General features: G+C 45.9%; 1 protein-coding gene across 3 annotated transcripts in view; it reads right to left on the bottom strand.

The window, feature by feature from the left end:
- NIPAL3 (NIPA like domain containing 3) overlaps nt 1–20,400 on the bottom strand; it is a gene marked incomplete at both ends in the record, with an annotated part of 42,635 nt that overhangs the window by 9,276 nt on the left and 12,959 nt on the right. For all 3 annotated transcript variants that reach the window (XM_079725218.1, XM_079725220.1, XM_079725219.1), the window contains 6 exons: nt 1,663–1,798; nt 4,207–4,303; nt 8,407–8,552; nt 12,512–12,571; nt 15,132–15,303; nt 16,920–16,988. In XM_079725218.1, the coding sequence (XP_079581344.1) occupies nt 1,663–1,798; nt 4,207–4,303; nt 8,407–8,552; nt 12,512–12,571; nt 15,132–15,303; nt 16,920–16,988 (680 nt within the window). The remainder of the gene's footprint in view (nt 1–1,662; nt 1,799–4,206; nt 4,304–8,406; nt 8,553–12,511; nt 12,572–15,131; nt 15,304–16,919; nt 16,989–20,400) is intronic.

Here is a 20,400-nt window from a genome sequence, read left to right as displayed (position 1 = left end):
CCTCTGACCACATAGTTCTTATCACCGCAGTGCCCTTCTCCTCACCTCTGTGTCCCCTGCATCCCCTACCCACTAAAAAGCCATTCCTGGGCCCTTAACACTCCAAGAAACTCCTGTAGCGCTTATCACGTCCTGCCTCGTGTTGTCATTATTCTTTTAAACAAATTTTCTTCTTAATTCAACTCTCACTGCAATAAATATAGGAAAAAGAGAGAGTAAATTAGAGTCACTCCTAATCTCTCCACCTAGGATAAACACTCCATCATTTAGGAATATATTCTTTGTCCATTCTCTGCATAGCATTTTGGTTATTGTCGTAAAGTTCCTTACACCATAACACACTTCCCACCCAACTATAATTGTCTGTTTACCTGGCTGTCCTCGGACCAGGGCTGTGAGCACCTTGAGTTCAGTGACTATCGCTCATGTCTCTGTGCGTGGAAGGCCCAGCACGGGCCCGGTACACAGCAGGCCTCGATGAATGTGTGATGTGTGAGTGAGAAGCTTCCCGAGGAGGGCGGGGCACCTGATCATCTTTGTAAGCCCTGGAGGGCACAGCACAGAGCCTTGCATTGGACAGGGGCTCAGGGGTGATGACCAGAATCATTGTAGGAGGACTAAGCATAATCATAATCAGCATAATAATAGTAATAAAAATCACAAAAGAAGCTACTATTTACTGGACGTTGCCCTGTATCCTACTAGAGCCTGCTGCGATTCTGTTGGTAGGGGCTGTTGCTATTGTCATTGCAGATGGGGAATCTGTGTCTTGGAGAAGCTGAGGAGCAGGCCTAGAGCAGAGGGGTGAGGGGCGCGGGACGGGGAGGGAGGCAGACGCCGGGGTTCCAGTCTCAGCTCCGCCAGTTCCTGGCCTCTCGCAGCAGTTCCTTACATGCAAAATGAGGATGATGTCATTGTTGTGGGGACCAAATGAATTCAAGTTCCTGTGAAGGCAGTGAGGGCACAGCTTACACTGGGCACCCGGGTGGCAGCGGTCACCGCTATGTTCCCCGGAGGCACCGCTGGTGGATGGTGAGCCCCAGCGGCTGGAGTCCAGGGCCTGACCTGTCCAGGGTGAACCGGCCCCATGCACCACACTGCAACCTGCACTGTCCACCCTCCGTTCCCACGCAGGTTTGTCACATGCTCACCCAGGCCCCCTGCTGGGCACCGGATCTCTGACGTGAGCAAGGCCCAGGCCTACCCTCAGAACTGCTGCTTCTGAGGCAGAAACCATCACCTTGCTCTTCTACTTGGAAAGATTTCTTGAGGACAAGAAAGTTGGAGACAACTTTCTCTCTTCCACCGGGCAGACAAATAGGTGCCTCACGGGGACGGCACAGCTTCTTCTGAGGCCCCGGAAGTGGGCACCTGCCTTGGTCCAGATGGGAATCGAGGCTGCCTCTGATTGCGTGGTTCTCACATTTTGAGGCAGAGGGAAAAATACATCCACTCCAGGCTTTTCAAGCGGCACAGCACCCCTCCATGTGATAACTCAGCAAATTAGCGACCCCTCTCTCTCCACAGTGGATGCCAGATCCTGGCGACAGAATATTTGAATGTTCTACCTACCCTACAGCTTCAAAAACAATTGTAATCGGGCCCAGAAGCTGGAAGAGACCTTTGTGGGGAAGCCCAGCAGGAAAAGAATCTGCAACTCACGCGGCTTGATAGATAGCAGTTGCCACCATGCACACGAACATCACGTAGAAGATGGGATAGTCGAGCTGCAGGCTCCCCTGTATGGACAAGACGAGCATCCCGGCCACAGCCTTCACTGTCACCACGGTCATTGAGCCTGCAGAAGGTTAACAAGGATGTGTGGGGTGGGAGCCTCAGAGACATGGCGGGGGGAACAGTTTACAAACTCAAAGGACAAAGTGACCAAGATGCAGGGAACACGGGCAGAGCCCAGCCAGTGATTTACACAGTGAGAAGATCCTATTGGCACTGGTTCTTTTGTACCCTCCCATGAAAGCAGAGAGGAAAGCAAAACCCGGAAGGGTATTTCCAAACGCCCTTCTAAACTCTACCAAGAAAGGGTAGTGAGTTCACTCAGAACTCCAGAGTGGCAACACTGTGTCTGGAACACAATGAAAGGTCAAAACAATCGAATGTATAAATGAACTTCTTTTGAGTATCATTCTCATGGCAATCACAAGAAAAATGTGGTGCGTACAGAGCTCAGGAGTTTTTTGTGTTGTTTTTTTGGTCTTTTAAAATGCTTACTCACTGGTATTTTTTAAAACATTTCTTTAGACCAGAGGTCTCCACATGTTTTGGAATGCATACCCCTATGCATATGTATATACTTTTCAAATATATATATATATATATATATATATATATACACACATTTATTTATTTTAAAATTATAGTCATGTAACACTGTGCTTATATGGTATATACATCATAAAACGTGTAGGAAATATACTTAAAAGGTGGAGATAAAAATAAATACCAGTTCTAATATTTTTTCTTCCCATACACTCACCTCACTATGGAGACCACTGCTTTACCCAGTGCTGCAGAAACGACTTCTGACTCTAAACTGTTGGATCCCCCTGCCAGAGCAGGAATTAAAAGGAACTCCCAAGTATGGTACAAATGAAGTTCCTTGTTCTGGCTGAGATGCTTTGCTTTCCTATTTTTCTCAGCGTCTGCTCATTTTGCCTTCTCCTGCCAACAGCCCAGCAGACACAGCGGCTTCTGGGCCCCTCAGCTACTTAGACGACAGTTTTCAAACACTGGCAGGCAGTTAAGACAAGCACTTTCTCCAGGCTGTCCTTGTTGATGAGGAGGGGGCAGAAAGGCCAACGTGCCTCAGAACCTCCTGACCTTCCAACTCACCAGGAGAGAACGTTTTGGGACCGTGATCTTCCAATCCACTTTGCAAACAAAATCAGCAAGGAACGGACCACTGAGCCATGCTGCAACAGGAATGAACCTCTACAATATGATGCTCAGTGAAAGAGGCCAGGGACAAACAGCCACATGGTGTATGATTCCGTTTATGTAATACGTCCAGAAAGGCAAATCCATAGGGACAGAAAGTAGATTAGTGATTGGCCAGGGCCTGGGAGGATGGAAAAATGGGGAGTGACTGCTAGTGGGCACAGGGTTTCTTTTTGGGGTGACAAAAATGTTCTGAAATTCGATTATGATGATGGTTACATCCTCTATGAATATATTAAAAATCACTGAATTGTATACTTTAAACAGGTGAGCTTTACGGTATGTAAACTATATCTCAGTAAAGCTGTTAAAAAAAAAGTGGAACCCTGTCCTATGATGACATATCTGTGTGTTTTATGGCCTGTCGCTGGAATGGGGGCTTGCTGGCAGAAGGACAGAGGAAACAACACACACTGGGGACCGGTGCTCATCTCATTTAATCGCCTCTCCCCCCGAGATCTGGGTGTTCTCTTAGGCCCATTTTTAGAGGACAGCGTGGCTGACACAGGGACAGTCACTAGGAGGTAGTGGCAGGGCCGCACCCACCTCTCCCTCTCCAGGAAAAAGGGGTGCTTCTCACAGCTCTACTTAGTAAATCTAACTCTATGTGGGGTTAGAGCCTTGCCCCAATCTGATTTAGGAGCCATTTCCCCCATTGCACCCATGCCTTTGAAAGGAAAAAACAAAAGAGAGCAGAATCAAAATCAATTCTTGCCTTTGAATCCAGAATTAAGTCTTAACCTCTGATAGGTCTTACACGGACCCTTAGGGGCTCACTTGTTGGAACCTGTTCCACCCCTGACTTCTCTGAAATAACCTCTTAACCCCCCACCCCTACCCTTACTCTGCTTTCTTCTTCGTCATTGTAATTGTCACTGCCCAAACTTATACTATCTATGTATTTGTCAACTCGTTTACTGTCATTTCCTCCCTCTCGAATGGGTGGTACCCTGAGGGGATGGGTGTCTGTCTGGCTCACCGCTCTAGCCAGTTTGCAGCACCGCCCCTGGCATTTAGGAGACGCGGTATTTGAGCAAGAACACCGAATGCCATCAGCAGCGCGATGAAACTGACAAGGCCTGCGTCCGGTTAGCAGGGACTCAGCTCCTGCAGCTGCTGATGCAGAGGGACCAGCCTGAGCCGGCCTCCAGCAGCTCCTGGGTCCAGATGCCACAGCTCAGTAAACAACCCACATTTCCTTTTGGTGCTACTTAGTGGTGGCAAAACTCAATCCCCAGGACCCTCACTTACCAAGTAACGCCACCAAGAGGAGAATCACAACAATGTTGTTGGCGTTCCTCTCCTTGTAGAAGTACAGCAGCAAGCAGAAGAGGATGATCTCCACGAGCTACAGAGAGCAGCAAGGGGATGGGGGGAGGTCAGCGGGGGCCACAGGCAAGACCAAGAGAGCCTGGAGGGCTGGGCTGGAGTGTATGCTGCTGATTGCATCAGTCACAGGCCCTCAGAGTTGAAAGGGAATTGAAACATCCAGTATCTCCCAAACCGCTGATACATATCTTGCAGGAAAGCAGGGAATGCTGAATCTCTCTCCTCCCAATACTGAGGAGCAGTTCATCTCGTGGTGAGGCTCTGAGGGTGCTGTGCTGGCCTCAGGTCCACCCTGTCTTGGATGGTCAAGATTCATCAGGCTGAGGTGGTGTCCCATTTCACTGCTCCATGGTAACCCCCACTAAAACTGGGAGTTGGTCAAAGAGGGAGTTGCTTGTTCGGTGAGGAGAAGAGCTCTTTGGTTAAGTATAGAAGTATATATACCGCTTGCCTGCTAACCAAGCCTCCACTGCGTGCAGCTTGGTAGAGTCGAAAAAAGAGGACTTCTGGAGTCAGGGAGGCCCAGTTATGAGCTTGGATCTCCTTCTAAACTAGTTGTGTGACCTTAGCCAGGTCACTTTAAGTTCTCTAAACCTCAGTTACCTCCTTTGTGAAACAGGGATAAGAGTTCTTAACTTAGAGGGTGATAATCACAGCTTATACTTAATGAACTCATAAATCTGCCAGGCTCTATTCTAGGCATTTTATCTTTACTCAACTCACTAAATCAGCATAATAATTCTATGAAGAATCTCAAGCTAGCAAATGGCAGAGCTGGGATTTGAACCCGGATAGTCTGGCTCCAGGGCCCATGCGCTTTCCCACTAGGCTACACTGCCTGCAGATGGGGGCCCAGTGCCTGGTGCTCAGAAGGTGCTCCGTCAGTAGAATCTTACTAGACAACAGCAAGTTTGAAAACTCTGAAGTTTGAGAAGTTCCCCGCCTTTGCAGCAACAGCTTGTCCTTTCTATTCCTTAAAGGTCCAGACATTTGACAATACTTTCCCAAGGAGTGAAGCCAGCCCCAGCCCCCAGCAAAACTAAAGCAATGGCTCAGCTCTGTTTGCCTATCCCAACCTCCTACCGAAGTTCATTTATCATAAAAACCAATGCAGAAACATTAATGGGCATTTTAAAAAGAAAAAAATTGTTAAATTTCTCAGAATTGGGCTTCCCTGGTGGCGCAGTGGTTGAGAGTCCGCCTGCCGATGCAGGGGACACGGGTTCGGGCCCTGGTCCCGGAAGATCCCACGTGCCGCGGAGCAGCTGGGCCCATGAGCCATGGCCACTGAGCCTGTGCGTCTGGAGCCTGTGCTCCGCAACGGGAGAGGCCACAACAGTGAGAGGCCCGCATACAGCAAAAAAAAAAAAAAAAAAATCCTCAGAATTAGAGACCATAAAACACAGCTGCGCACATTTTCCTATTTCTTCCTGTCTTTGTCACAGTGAATACATATTTTATCTACTTGTCATCACAGTCAAAGCACAGTTTTGTGCTGGGCCGTTGTTAGTTACCGTAAACAATTTTCATGTTTTATGAAGTCGTCATCATTATCTTTAATTGTTGCAAAATATGCCATAAAGCAGATGTATGGTTACTCATCAACGTTCCCAACTGATGTGCATACATTTGGGCAGGGGGGTGGGAGTGGCCGATCTCCCCACCATTCTTCATGATGCTTAAACGCACGCTGGGAGAGCACTTGGCGTTCTATCGTGAGATGGCTGTATATGTGTTGGTGCTCCCTGAGGGACCATGAGCTCTGTCAGCCTGTCTCGTTTAGCTTTTATACCCACAGTGTCTGGCACATAGCAGACACTCAATAAATTTTTATTGAATTTGATTTGGCCAAATCTTTCCAGCTGGCAGCACTGCCTCACAGTGACGATGGAGGAAGCCAAACTGAATTGGTCACTGAGCATCTGTCACGTGCTGGGTGGACCTGACAGCCACCCCATGTCCAGTGACCCCGCCAGTTAACGTACAGAAAAGGAGGCAGAGCACGCGGCTAAGTGCGTTGGTTACAGCTACACAGTATGTAATGGACTTGAGCCCAGGACTCTCTGAAAGAGAAGCCTGTGTTCTGGAGTTAAGCTTTTCCTGAAGAGGTGGGTCTCTGGCTATGCCCGGCAGACACTTCTCCATGCCTACAGGTCAACGCTGGGGCTGGCCGGCGCTAGGAAGATGACACAGCCCCAACCTTGGGGGAATCTATCATCTGCCTCACGGGCAATCTGAGGAAAAAGGACGTTCGGGGCCTCTATAGCAGGCCCAGGCTGCTTGAGTCAAGGCAAAACAGTGAACACTTTCGTTAGCAGGCTGTGGTGACACGTGAGGCCAGGCAGGCAGGCAGGCTTCAGGTCCAGCTCGGCTCTCACGGGACTCTGAGCAAGTTTGCTAACACCGAGATCCAGTTTTCTCATCCATAAAATGGGGAGAAAAACACCTATGTTATAGGACGATCGAGGGAGTCTGAGATGTGATGAAACAAAATTTTCACACATTGAGGTCTAGGGAAGTCATTCTGGCTTATACATGATTTAACTCAGATTTTATGCTAACGGGGACTTCCCTGGTGGTGCAGTGGATGAGACTCCAAGCTCCCAATGCAGGGGACCGGGGTTCGATCCCTGGTCAGGGAACTAGATCCCACATGCATGCCTCAACTTACAGTTTGCATGCCACAACTAATGAGCCCGCCTGCCGCAACTAAGACCTGGTGCAACCAAGTAAATAAATAAATAAATAAATAAGGAAAAAAAAAAAGATTAAAATGGAGAAATTTTTTAAAAAATTTATGTTAACTAAAATGGCCTATTTGTGGCCTTTCAAACATACATTGTACACCTGCTTTAATTATTAAAGAAAAGGGTACACTGACCAGAAGTAAAGAATGTTCACATTAAAAATAAATATTAAATGCCTCCCTTCATGGGATGCCAATGCTAGTACCCCTGCGATGATAAGATTCCCTTCCCAGGTACCAAGGACAAACCGACTTGCTGTGTACATGCTGATCTGGTTTTTGTTGTTGTTGTTTTATACCTTTAAGGAATGTATCCCTGACTTGTTTAATGTTCTTTGACCTGAGAAGATATAAAACTGTGCTGAAAACCACGCTTCTCCAGAGCAGTTCCTCGGAGTTATTTGAGAGGCTGTCTCCCAGGCTATAGTCCTCAGTTTGGCTCAAATAAAACTCCTTGTTTACTGGTTATTTTTGTTGATAGATAATACATTAAAAAGTATTTAACATGGGGCTTCCCTGGTGGCGCAGTGGTTGAGAGTCCGCCTGCCGATGCAGGGGACACGGCTTCGTGCCCCGGTCCGGGAAGATCCCACATGCTGCAGAGCGGCTGGGCCCGTGAGCCATGGCCGCTGAGCCTGTGCGTCCGGAGCCTGTGCTCTGCAGCGGGAGAGGCCACAGCAGTGAGAGGCCCGCGTACCGCAAAAAAAAAAAAAAAAAAAAAGTGTTTAACATGGTCCAGGGGGAGCAGGAATATGCTTTACCAAATACCTTAGATGTTTTCCTTGATTAGTCTATTTGTAATCAATTTACAATTGACTAATTGTAATCTATTTGTAACCTTGATTAGTTCTGGTTGGGGGTTTAGGAGATAAAGTCTGCAGTGTCTCCCGTGTTTCTATCAGCTTCTATCAGCTGTGTGATAGTGGGCAAAAAAAAAAAATAACATTCTTTAACTGTTGAAAATTTTAACTTTTTTTCTTACCATAACAGTTTTAAATGCTCACTGTAGAAATTTTGGACAATATGTAAAGACGAAGGTGAAATAAAAACACAATCATAATTCCATCTCCCAGAGACAACTATTGATGGAGTTTGTTTTTCTATCCAATCTTTTACAGGTAACGTACAGACCTACAAATACCTCTAAAAAAATCAAGTTATCATACTATACATGCAGTTTTAGACATTACTCAGGACACAAGTGAAAAAAAGCACTTCCCCAGGAACTACGTGCTCTCTGCGAGTGTGGTGTTCAGCGCTGTGAAATACATCATGATTCCCATGAACCCCATCTTGCTGGAATTTGGGTTTCTGGTTTCTAAGACTCCATCCCCACCCCCACCATCTCAGGTGGAAGGACCAGAGGCTTCTCTTACCATGTACAGGAGAAAAGGCCAGCTCACAAGATGTCTGATGATGTTCTCGCCTGTCATCTTCTCGTGACTGTTGGGTGCGAATGTCACCAGCAAGTAGGTGCCCACGATGGCCAGACCGCAGCCAACGAAGGATAAGATGTAGCGCCCTGCAGGGAGGGGGAGGCCATCACAGGGCTTACTGCAAGCGCCCGCCCCAGGCTAACATGTGTCTTTGGGGTAACATATGGGGACCTGCTATTGCTTGAATTTTGGGTTTTTCTTTACTTGAAAAAGAATAGAGTATCTTCATGAATGTCATTTTTTTTTCTACTTTTTTGGCCGTGCCTCAAGGCATACAGGAACTTGGTTCTCCCACCAGCAATCGAACCCGTGCCCCCTGCAGAGGAAGTGTGGTGTCTTAACCACTGGGCTGCCAGGGAAGTCCCCTGAATGTCATTTTTCTAAGATACATTTAGTGTTAAAAATTTTTTTAATAAGATAGCATGCATACAAAAAAGTGCTCGATGAATTCTTACAAAGTGAAATCACCCATGTAACCAGCACCCAGGTCGAGAAAGGGAACATTCGTAGGACCCCCAAATCCCCACTCGTGTCCCCTTCCAATCACTAGCCCCCACCCCCAGGCCAACACTTTGACTCCTACCAGCACTGACCATTTGCCTGGGTTTGTACTTTATATCAATGGATTCGTACAGTACGTTTTCTTGTGTCTGGGTTCATGCAAGACTATGTTTGTGAGATTCATCTGTATCCTGGCATGTGGTGGTAGCTTCTTCATTCTCACTGCTGTACAGTGGTCCATGTGTGAATAGGATACAATTTATCATTTCTACTCTTGATAGGCATTTAAGTAGTCTCCAGTCTTGGGTTATAACAAATCACGTTGCTACAAACATTCTTGTGCATGTCATTTGGAAAACATATGCATGTAGTTCTACTGGGTACAAAACTAGGAGTGGAATTCCTGGGTCACGGGAGATGTAGATGTCCAGTTTAGTAGGTACTGTCGAATGGTTTTCCAAAGTGGCTGTACCAATTTACACTCCCACCAGTAGCGTATGAGCAAAACTGCATATTTTTTCTTCATTTTAGCCGTTCTGGTATTGCACTCTGGTTTCAATATGCATTTTACAAGGAACATTCTAAAGCTAGATGGGCTAGATAAAAACAAAAAAGAAAAAAACCCTCAAAAGCAAACCTTCAGAGCCTACGGTATGCCTTTGAAAAACTGTCTCAGCCTCTCCCAACTGGCTATTTAACCTACTCCCAAGGGAACTATCTAAATGCTATCAACACTCTACTCCACAGACCTGTCAGATATTGTTGGTGGCCCAGGAGGCATGCTCCTGGGTGAAGGCCCAGAGTCTCCTGACTCTTCCCCAGGGTCCTGTCACACTCCAGATGAACCCTGTGGGGTTGGTGAAAAGTTGGTTTTCACCAACTTTCAACTGGTTGAAGTTGAGTGAGCCCAGCCCCATGCAAGCTGAAAAGGGCTGTGAGTTCTGAGCTGCACATATTGTGACCACAGGCTTCTGGATTTTTCTGTGATAGAATTAACTCTACCTGTTTCATTTCACTATCTCGAGGAAATGTGATACCATATTAAATGTCCTTTATTTTCATTCTAGGCCTCAAAAGGTATTCAAAAACCAGTTGTTCAATTGCTCAGTGAATGAATGAACCATGGTTAAACTCAACATGGTAAGTTCTGTGCAAGTCTATTGTCTTAAGTTCTCCGTAGGCAGGGACAGGTCTTACTCATCAATATGCCTGCGTTGTCCAGCAAAGGTCTAGCACTGGATGAATGTTTGCTGTACTTAATAGAACTCTAAGCAGGGCAGCCAGGTACAGTTGTGCAGGTTGCTCACTGCACAAGGGCAGTGAAGAGGGCTAAAATCTAGCCCATGCTCTGCTCACCAAGGCATTTGCCCACAGAACTATAGATGCCCAGAGGGGCATCTTTTTCTAATTCACATAGGGCATGCTTCTCATTCCAGGACCACCTAGCATGACCCTGGAAGGGACATAAACCTCTACACTGATCTCAGAACCAGCCCAGCCCCACCTCTCCCCCAGCAGAATTACTACAAATCATTCTGAGTCTTTTGGTCTTTGTGGCGTCATTGTTTGCTGAGCAGTAATTCTGCTTTTTTCAGTGTAAGATTCTTTTCTTTTTCCACCTCCTGGCCCAATCTTGCTGTTACTCTACACCAATGATTCAGAACAGTGGTTCCCAAATGTGGCTGTGTGTCTGCAGCATCTTGGGAGCTTCTTCTCCCTGACATTTTGTGTTTAAAAACTTTCAGACACAAGGACTTCCCTGGTGGTGCAGTGGTTAAGAATCCGCCTGCCAATGCAGGGGACATGGGTTTGAGCCCTGGTCTTGGAAGATCCCACACACTGTGGAGCAATTAAGCCCGTGCACCACAACTACTAAGCCTGCGCTCCGCTCTACAGCCTGCGAGCTACAATTACTGACCCCGCGTGCCACAACTACTGAAGGCTGCGTGCCTAGAGCCCGTGCTCCACAACAAGAGAAGCCACTGCAATAAGAAGCCCGCTCACTGCAACTAGAGAAAGCCCATGCACAGCAACGAAGACCCAAAACAGCCAAAAACAAATAAATAAAAATAAATTTATATTAAAAAAATCTTTAATAGTAAGCACCCATAGTCCCACCACCTAGATTCTAAATTGACATTTTATTATACTTGCTGTATCCCATATCGCGATCCATTTTCTTCATCCCTCCACTCATTCATCAAGCCAGGTTATTTTTGGATACATTTCAAAGCAAGTTGCAGACTAATATACTTCACCCTGGGGAGCTTTATGAGAATGCAAATGCCCAGGCCCCAGCCCAGATTTAAAGTCTCTGAGGATAGAGCCTGGACCCACCATCATGTCACTCCTTAACTCCTTAGCGTGGCTTATAAGCCCCTGCATCATCCAGTTCCTCCATGCCTCCTTGTTCTCATGTCCGGCTTCCTCCTTTACTCATCACCCTCCAGCTACACTGGCCTTACTGATACCGGACACACCAAGCTTATTCCTGCCTCAGGGCCTTTGCACCTGCTGCTCCTTCTACATGGAACACTGCCCACAGACCTTGGCATTGGTAGTCTCCTTAGTATCAGTTTGGTCTGGGCCCCACCTCTTCAGAGAGTCTAACCCTGACCAGTCTAGGAAAAACACCCCAGTGCCACAACAAAAAGCATTCTATTTTCTCTAAAGCACTCGCTAAGATCTAGAATTATTTTATTTAGTTAGTTATATAGTTAACTTGTTTACTGTATGTTCTCCCCTCCAACACACATATACATTAGACGGTAACCTCCATGAGAGTAGGATCCTCACTGTCCTACTGCTATATCTCCAGCACCTACAACAGAGGGTGGCACTCAATAGGTAACTTCTTCCCCACTCCTTGGGTTTCTATGTGGAGGAAGCTCCAATGGACCGACACTTCTGTCTCTTGCCCCATTGGTCTGCATTTCTCGACTGAAATGGAGTTAATCTATCGAAATAATTTAAACACTCAAGCTTTGATTTTTTTTCTCCCTTCTCTGCCCCAGGATATGTATGGCAGTAATTCTGGATAAGTGTTCCATTCTGTAAACCCAAATATTTACTTGGGAGACTGGCCCAAGGTCTAGCTGTGAGCTGGAGCGCATTGGGGGGAGAGTGTAAGCAAGTTCATGTGGCTGCATGTTCTAATCTAGCTTTTATTAGTAATAAAGCATAACTTCTGATCTCCTGTGTTTGACTTCCTTGTTTAGTTCTCACTGTTTTGAAACTCAGTTAGGGAAAGGGGGTGCCTTTTCCTGGGCCTCCTAAAATCCCAGCAATAGATGTTCAATAAATATGGATTGAATGGAATAAATGAAAGCCCATTTTAAAAAGTTGCACAGATGGTTCTGATGTGTAGCCAAGTTTGACAACCACTGATTAAAAAACCCAGCTCTCAGGAGCCTGATGAGGGTGGGATACAGAAGCACACTGGGGAGCAGGAGACAAACGATCTCTACGTTGGGGTGAGCTGGTTTCACAATGAAAAAAAGCACAAGCATAAAATTAAGAACAGAGCTCCAATCCACGAACTTACTCAGAAAGTCTTTAGGTCTCCATTTTTCTTTGATGAATATGATTCCTATGATGGCACTGGCTATAAAACAAAAAAAGCACAGGGAGAAGAGCATTGAGGCTGCATCAGTCAAATGGAGTCCCTTCGCCAGTGCCCTCTGGGTTGGCTCATCTGCACTGGAGCTTGCCTAAGCTCTCACTCATGCTCCCAAGAGCTCAGTCTCTTGTTATTAGAAACAGGCTCCTCTCTGAGCCTCCCTGAGGATTTCCTACAAGGACCACCGGCGGTTGAATACTTGCTGTGTGACAGGCAACTTACACAAGTTATTTCTGGCGTTTTTGCTCTTTGAGGTGGGCACTGTTATGATTCCATGTGGAAAATGGGGACACTGAAGCTGAGAGAGGGAAAGGACCCACTCAAGACCATGCAGCTGGCAAGGAAAGGCTGGGCTCAAACGTAGGACTGTTGGAGGCCAGGGCTCTTGCTCCTTCAGAAGGCAATGCCTACCTCTGACATTTCCCCCCTGGTTCTTTTCTTTTCACTCCCTGACTCTTCCACGTTTGCAGATGTACTCAAACTTTCTTGTGACTGTCCTAAAGGATGGGGCTGGCATGCACCGTGAACAGACCTGGGTTACTATCTCAGGTCTGCCTCCTCTGGCTGGGTAATCTGGGTAGGTCACTTCACCTGAGAGTCAGTCTCCTAGTCTCTGAAATCGTGTGCTGGATCCAGCCTTCACCAGCTTGCTGAGGGTTAATAGTCAGGAAACCATTGGTAGCTTGGAATCAGCGACAGTGTGGGTATTTACACCCTTTACATCAGAAACATTAAAAATCAGGCCTTTTTTTTCTTCCACTTTTCTGTCCCTTCCCTTCTTCCCTCCCTCCCTCCACCTCCTCTTTTTTCTTCTTCTCTCTTTCTCTCGAGTTGGTTTATCAGCACATCACTGAAAATACCTACTTCTCAGAGTCATAGGGGTAATTAAATAATATATGCAAATCACTTAGTACATGCTCAATAACTGAGTTATTATTATTATTATTAAAGTACCTGGAACAGTGACTAATAAGTAATAGGTACCCAGTAAATGGTGATTATTATTTTAATATTTATTTTTAATATTATTTTTCACTTGGTGACTTAAGAAACTCTAAGAGCCCCTTAATTTCTAGGGGATGATATGTGAAGTCCCATCATTATAATTCAGCCCATTTTTAAGAATTTGGTTATTTGATCCTTATTAAAATTCAACGACTAAGATTTAAAGCACTTAGTCATTCAGTCACATATTCCTCATTGTCAATAAAGGTTCTGAGAGCCCTTTGGATAGATGAGCAATGGGCAGAGGACAAACCTAAATACCTATTGGGGCTGGGCAACAACACAGATGTAGAAAGCGGGCCAGATGTAAAACAGTAGAGAGAAGCTGAGACTACGGCAGACAACTTGCCTCAACTAAAGGCACTCAAATGATATTTTGAAACGATACTGGGTGGGAAAGAACACAGCATGCCTGAGGACCTCAATCATCTTGTAGGCTGTGCTGCCTGTTTACCAACCTTGGTCAAGAAAAAGAGGGGCTTTCAATAAATAGGATCAGGGAAAGCAAATAGATTACCGCTCCTCTGCCAACTCCTAGTAATTGGTAATGACTGTCTGAAGCTCTGAGAATTCTGAGGGCCCATCCAGGCTCACTATGATTGATTAGTGATATCTGCCTTGGGTACTGCAGGGGTATATAAATGCCATGCATATGCCATCCCTGGTATTGAAGAGGCCCTCTTAATTCCAGGAGGATTAAGACTCAGAGCAGGATTTTCTCCTTTAAGAGCAGAGAAGAGCTTCTCGGCACTGTAATGCTTACCAGCAGGATGGAAGGAAACATTTCAAAGCAAGTTCACTGTCCCTGCTCCTATGTACAAAAAACTATTGTTCACTAATCTACTAACATTTTTACTTAAGAAGAAAAGAATTTTTTTTCTAATTCTATTTTATTTGTGACTTCATGGACATTAAAACTCCTTTGTCTTCCAGTTGGTTCAAACGTTCTGAAACACTGGTTCAGTGATTACAGAAATCATAGAAAAATGGCAGATGAGAAAGTTAGTGATGTTTTAAAAATGGTATCATTTGATGTAAAAAGATCGGAGAATAAGCTGAATGTGCATTTCTTAGAGGTGCGAAATACCTGAACTCTGAAAGCTCAGTTTATCTTGACAGTGTTAGGATGAATGTGTCAAGGTTTATCTTCCTTCTGCAGTAGAAATAAAAAGCAATACTGATAAACTTTCCAAATCTTAAACAGATTCTGGAGGCAGACAGCCAGCTTGCATCCCAGCCCTGCTTCTCGCTAGCTGTGTGATTTGGGGAAAGTAATTTCACCACTCTGTGCCTCAGTTTCCTCATCTGTAAAATGGGGATAATAACAGTATCTCCCTCAAAAAGCTGCCAGGAGGATTAGAAGAATCACTATCTGTAAAGTGCTTAGAGCAAGTCCTGCTGAGTATGAAGCCCTTTGTAAGTGTTAGGTATTATTAGCAAAGCAAAAGCTGGTTTGGTGAGTCTCTTTGATCCTGGCGGTGACCTGTTCACAGAGGTGGGCAAGTCCCAAGGGAGGGGCGGGGTGGGAGCTGGGTCTTACCTATCACGGAGACGGCACTGAGGGGCACAATCAGCGAGAGCGGGGCGAAGGCGTAGGAGGCAAACACACCCAGCTCGCCCAGCAGCATCAGGAACAGGCCCAGCCACCATGTCTTGGTCTTGAAATAGGCCCTAGGGTCCTTGGAGCCCGCAAGGCGGATGTGACAGTACTTCTAGAAATCCGAGAAAGAATGCGATTTGCCCAGATCTCCGGGAAAAGGATGCTAAGACGCATGAATCCTAAATCCACTCCCCACTTTTAAAAATAGTTTGGGGAGACCTGTCAAGTTTTTTTGGAGTTCTGACTCAGAGAAGAGTAAAGCAGTAGTGATCTAAATCTTAGGTTGCTATTCTGAGACAGTAGTTCTCACATTGGCTGGGAAGCCTTAAATTCCCTGGGAAGCTTTGAAAAAATACATGTGCCTGGGCCTCATCCTCAGTGGGGAGATGTGGGTGAGGCCTGGAAATGTGCATTTCTGATGCACATCACAGGCAACGAGCAGGCTGGGGTGGGAGCCATGATCTAAGGACCCCCACTTTAGCCTGGCCCTTGGGTTGACTTTTCCTTCTAATAGCAATGCCCAGGAGTCCCCATGTTCAGTGTGCCCACTTGGATACACTCCTTTCTGTAGAGATGCTGGCTGCTCTGCTGGGCAGCCCTGTGGGTGCTAGTGGACCCTGCCCTCCCTCGGGTGGATACTTGGCCCAAGAATGGACAATATTGCTGGTTCTGGACATGTGAACTTGGGACACAGACCCTGAGGCAGTGACTAAGGAAAGCCAGAAAGGCATGTTGACTTAGAGGGTCAAGGCTGCCATGTGGGGAGGATCTTGATGAGGGCTGCACAGAAGCAGATGCATAAGCAGAGGTGCTGGTCTGCAGAGAGAACAGAAGGAACCACATAAGGAGCTAAGAGACCATGCAGCCTCGGAAACACACAGAAACACACACGTGTGTGTATGTGGAAGCAGAGTGTTCATGTGCCTGCTCCAGAGGGGCAGAGCGGCTCGCCGAAGCTGGAAGCTGTGCAGCGCTGGGGGAAAGCGCTGGCCAGTGTGCTGTGGGATTTGTCCTGCTGGCAGGTGTCAAGTCTGGGACTGGGTTTCCCAGAAGCAGTCCCTGAAACAAGGGCTGGGGAGCAGGGAGTTGATTTGGGAGGTGATTCCAGGAAGCATAAGTCAGGGAGTGGGAAAGTGAGACAGGGGAGGGAAGAGGACCAGTGAAGGGTGCTTTCACGGTGAGTTAGTGCTTTGGGCAACTGGGGCTCAGTCCCTCTGAGAAACCCTGTGAACTGCCCTCAGAACCATCCTACCCAAGGACGGGGGCCTGGAGCATTTATCCACTGACTCCCATCCCCCACTGGCTGAAGGCTGCCCCGGGGCATTAACAACCGCCACTAGCACCCAACACACACAGCTGGCTTCCCAGCTGCACCTGCAGCCAGTGGGGCCAGTTCCCATGGTGTCATCAACTGGCTCTAAACCACAGCTGCCTGTGAGCTCAACTAGGCCGAGGAGTTATGGGGCAGGGCGTACACAGCAGCTGCTCCAAGGCACCCCCCAGAGACTTTTAAGTAATGGAGAGAACTGCCTTCATAGTTGAGGGGGGATGGGGGATGAAGCGGGGGCAAAGAATCAAGAGAGATTCTGGAACAACCTAAAAGGTATTGTCCCAGCCCTGGGATGGAATAGGCAATGTCCCCCAGAGAGGAGGCAGCCGGGCCTGCACCAGATACCCTGGCTGTCGACTGTATCTCTGCCCCAGGCAGTGCTGGTGACTGAAACGTACCTGGAGGTTAAGCGCAATGCTGACCACAAGGTGTCCGAAAATCGCCAAGAGGGCACCGATCAAGTTTTCCTGTAAGGAAAGTTCACAGGAGCAGACATGAGCTGGGCCTAAGCCAAAGGGCTCCAGGACACATTTGAATCCAACTGTTTGTTGTCCCAAAACAAAACCAACAACATTCATCACAAAGCCACGCCCCACCCCCCACTCTATTGGAATTTTTCTACCTGAGTTTACTCTGGCTGCTTTGCTGGTTTACAGAACACGGCCTGCAATGGGACACTACCAGAAAGCACCATCCTTTGTCCTCCAGTCACAAGGACTTGATAAGGCCTAAATCTGCTCTTCCAGTCCCCTTAATGTATCGACTTGGTATGGTCTTGCGCAGAAAAGCAATGTTCAGAAATCAGAATTTACAAGAAAAACACAGGCAGGGATACTATTTGACATCTAATCAATGGAGTCTTCCTGTTTCCAGAGGGGTCTCAGTGAGACTCTTTTAAGTGGCAAAGTTGCTTAGGGCACTTTTAATTATTTAATTTATAAAAATTTAATTTACGTCACCTTAAGAATGAGGTTCAGATTCCTTAGCACGGCATTTTTTTTTAAAACTTTATACAATGATTACCAAATGTATATTCACTGTAGAATAATTAGGAAATATAAATGAAAAGAACAATAATGCAAAAAAGATAAAAAGCCACCTGTCACTCTAAAACCCCCAGAGATAGTTACTGCAAACATTTTGGTTTTTGTAAAAAATTTTTTCTGGGGCTTCCCTGGTGGCGCAGTGGTTGAGAGTCTGCCTGCCGATGCAGGGGACACGGGTTCGTGCCCCGGTCCAGGAGGATCCCGCATGCCGCGGACCGGCTGGGCCCGTGGGCCATGGCCGCTGGGCCTGCGGGTCCGGAGCCTGTGCTCCACGACAGGAGGGGCCGCAGCGGTGAGAGGCCCGCATACCGCAAAAAAAAAAAAAAAAAAAAAAAAAATTTTTTCTGTCCATGAATTTTGATGTCAATGGCAATGTTAATTTATTTTTAAAAAAATAATATTATAATTTGTTTTATAACCTGTTCCTTTACCTAAGATATTATAAATACATTCTCTTGATAGGCTTGTCTAATTCACCATTTTTAATAAATGTCAAAATAACTCACCATTTGGATGTGCCATATTTTCTATCATTGCTTCTGTATTATTGGATACTTAGGCTATTTCCTTTTTTAAAAACAATGCTGTGATCGAACATCCTAGTTCATGCATTTTTGTGCATTATGCCCTTGGAATAAATTCTTAGAAGTGGGACTGCTGGGTCAAAGTGTACACGGCCCAGCATTGAAACCACACTATGTTATGTCCTCAACACACCCTCCAGCATTACCCCGCTAAACACCAAAGGAATGCATCATTTTAACCAAATAGGAATCCTCTCTTCCCAGCATGGGCTTTCCCAACTCTTCCTTTGCTCAAGAGTCTCCTCCTGGGCTTCCCTGGTGGTGCAGTGGTTGAGAGTCTGCCTGCCGATGCAGGGGACACGGGTTCGTGCCCCGGTCCGGGAGGATCCCACATGCCGCGGAGCGGCTACGGCCGTGAGCCATGGCCGCTGAGCCTGTGCGTCCGCAGCGGGGGAGGCCACAACAGTGAGAGGCCCGCGTACCGCAAAAAAAAAAAAAAAAAAAAAAAAAAAAAATTGTGGTTGTGATTTAAAATAGATAACCAACAAGGACCTACTGTATAGCACAGGGAACTCTGCTCAATACTCTGTAATAACCTAAATGGGAAAAGAATTTAAAGAAGAATAGGTACCTGTATATGTATAACTGAATCACTTTGCTGTACACTTGAAACTAACAAAACACTGTTAATCAACTATACTCCAATATAAAATTAAAATTTAAAAAAAAATTGAGGTTGTGGATTCCAACCTGTCTGGCTGCTCCCTGAAGGAACAGCACAAGGGCTTGCCTTTGTTTTGCCTGACTCAGAGCAGTACCACGGCTGGGGGGGCAGCTTCCGGGATGCTTTTGCTGAAAGAATGTAAAGTCACAAGTATTGACTGCAGCATCCTGAGGCAAGGGACAGCACTGGGATGAACAATACACAGAAGGAAAAGCCTGAGCAGGAAGAGGTTGGGAAAGAAGATATGGGGGTGCAGGGTGGAGAGAGAGAGGGCTTTTAAAAGCTCCAGTGTATCCTGGGGAATCAAGACTATTCATATACCCAGGGCTGGATGCATGCTCCAAAAACACTTGAGAAGATGCTAAGCCTTCACCTCAGGTGGCCTTCGGGCTGGGCAGAGCAGCAAGTAAAAGTTAAGGCAGAGCTGTAAATAGACTGGTAAACGATGGATTAGTGCCCCAGCACAGAGCCAGTCTGCAAAGACTGGGAGAGGTTTTTTTTTTCTTTTTTCGTTTTTTTGGCTCTAGGCGTTTAATGAAACTAACAAAACAAAACTGACCACCAAGCTAACAGACACAGACCTGGATAGGCCACACACAACAGAAAACACAGACTTTACAAAAAAAAGTTGAGAAAAATCACTAAACAAGCAAACAATAAGAAACCACAACAAGCAGCAACAACAAACAGGAGGCCGGGTGTGGATCTGATTTCCGGAGTTGCCACATAATCTTTTTTTTTTTCTTTTTTTTTTGGCTGCGTAAGTTCTAACCACCAAACAGCCAGAGGTGCCACATAATCTTGAAAACGTCCAGATTTCATCAAGTTGTGCCATACTGATATCTAAATCCAGAACGTTTCTGTCATTCCTCAAAGAAACCCCAAACCCACTAGCATTCATTCCCTGTTTCCCCTCCCTTCATTTCCTGGCAACCACTAGTCTACTTACTGTCTCTATGGATTTGCCTATTCTGGACATTTCATATAAATGGAACTCTACAATATATGGTCTTTTGTGACTGGCTTCTTTCACTTACCATAATGTTCTTAAGGTTCATATGAACCAGTACTTCATTCTTTATTACGGCTAAATAATATTCCATTATATGGATATACCATATTTTGTTTATCTGTTCATCAGTTACATGTAAATTATTTCCACTTTTTGTCTATCAGGAATGTTGCTATGAACATTTGTGTACATCTTTTTGTATGAACATATGTTTTCAGTTCTCTTGGGTATATTCCACTAGGAGTGGAATTGCTCAGTCATATAGTAACTCTATGTTTAACTTTTTGAGGAACTGCCAAACTGTTTTCTATAGTGGCTACACCAAATTACATTCCCACGAATCAAGGGTTCTCATTTCTCCACATCATTGCCAACACTTGTTATTTTCCTTAAAAAAAAAAAAAATTACGACAGCCATTCTAAAGAGTGTGAAGTGGTATCTAATTGTGGTTTTGATTTGCATTTCCCTAATGACTAATGATGTTGAGCATCTTTTTAGGTATATATTGGCCATTTGTTATCTTCTTTGGAGAACTGTTTATTCAAATCCTTGGCCTATTTAAAAAAATTCAC

This window comes from Hyperoodon ampullatus, assembly GCF_949752795.1.
Source record: "Hyperoodon ampullatus genome assembly, chromosome: 2".
NCBI lineage: Eukaryota > Metazoa > Chordata > Mammalia > Artiodactyla > Ziphiidae > Hyperoodon > Hyperoodon ampullatus.
Note: the sequence above shows the minus strand (reverse complement) of the source record. Positions and strands in the feature narration are given on the sequence as shown.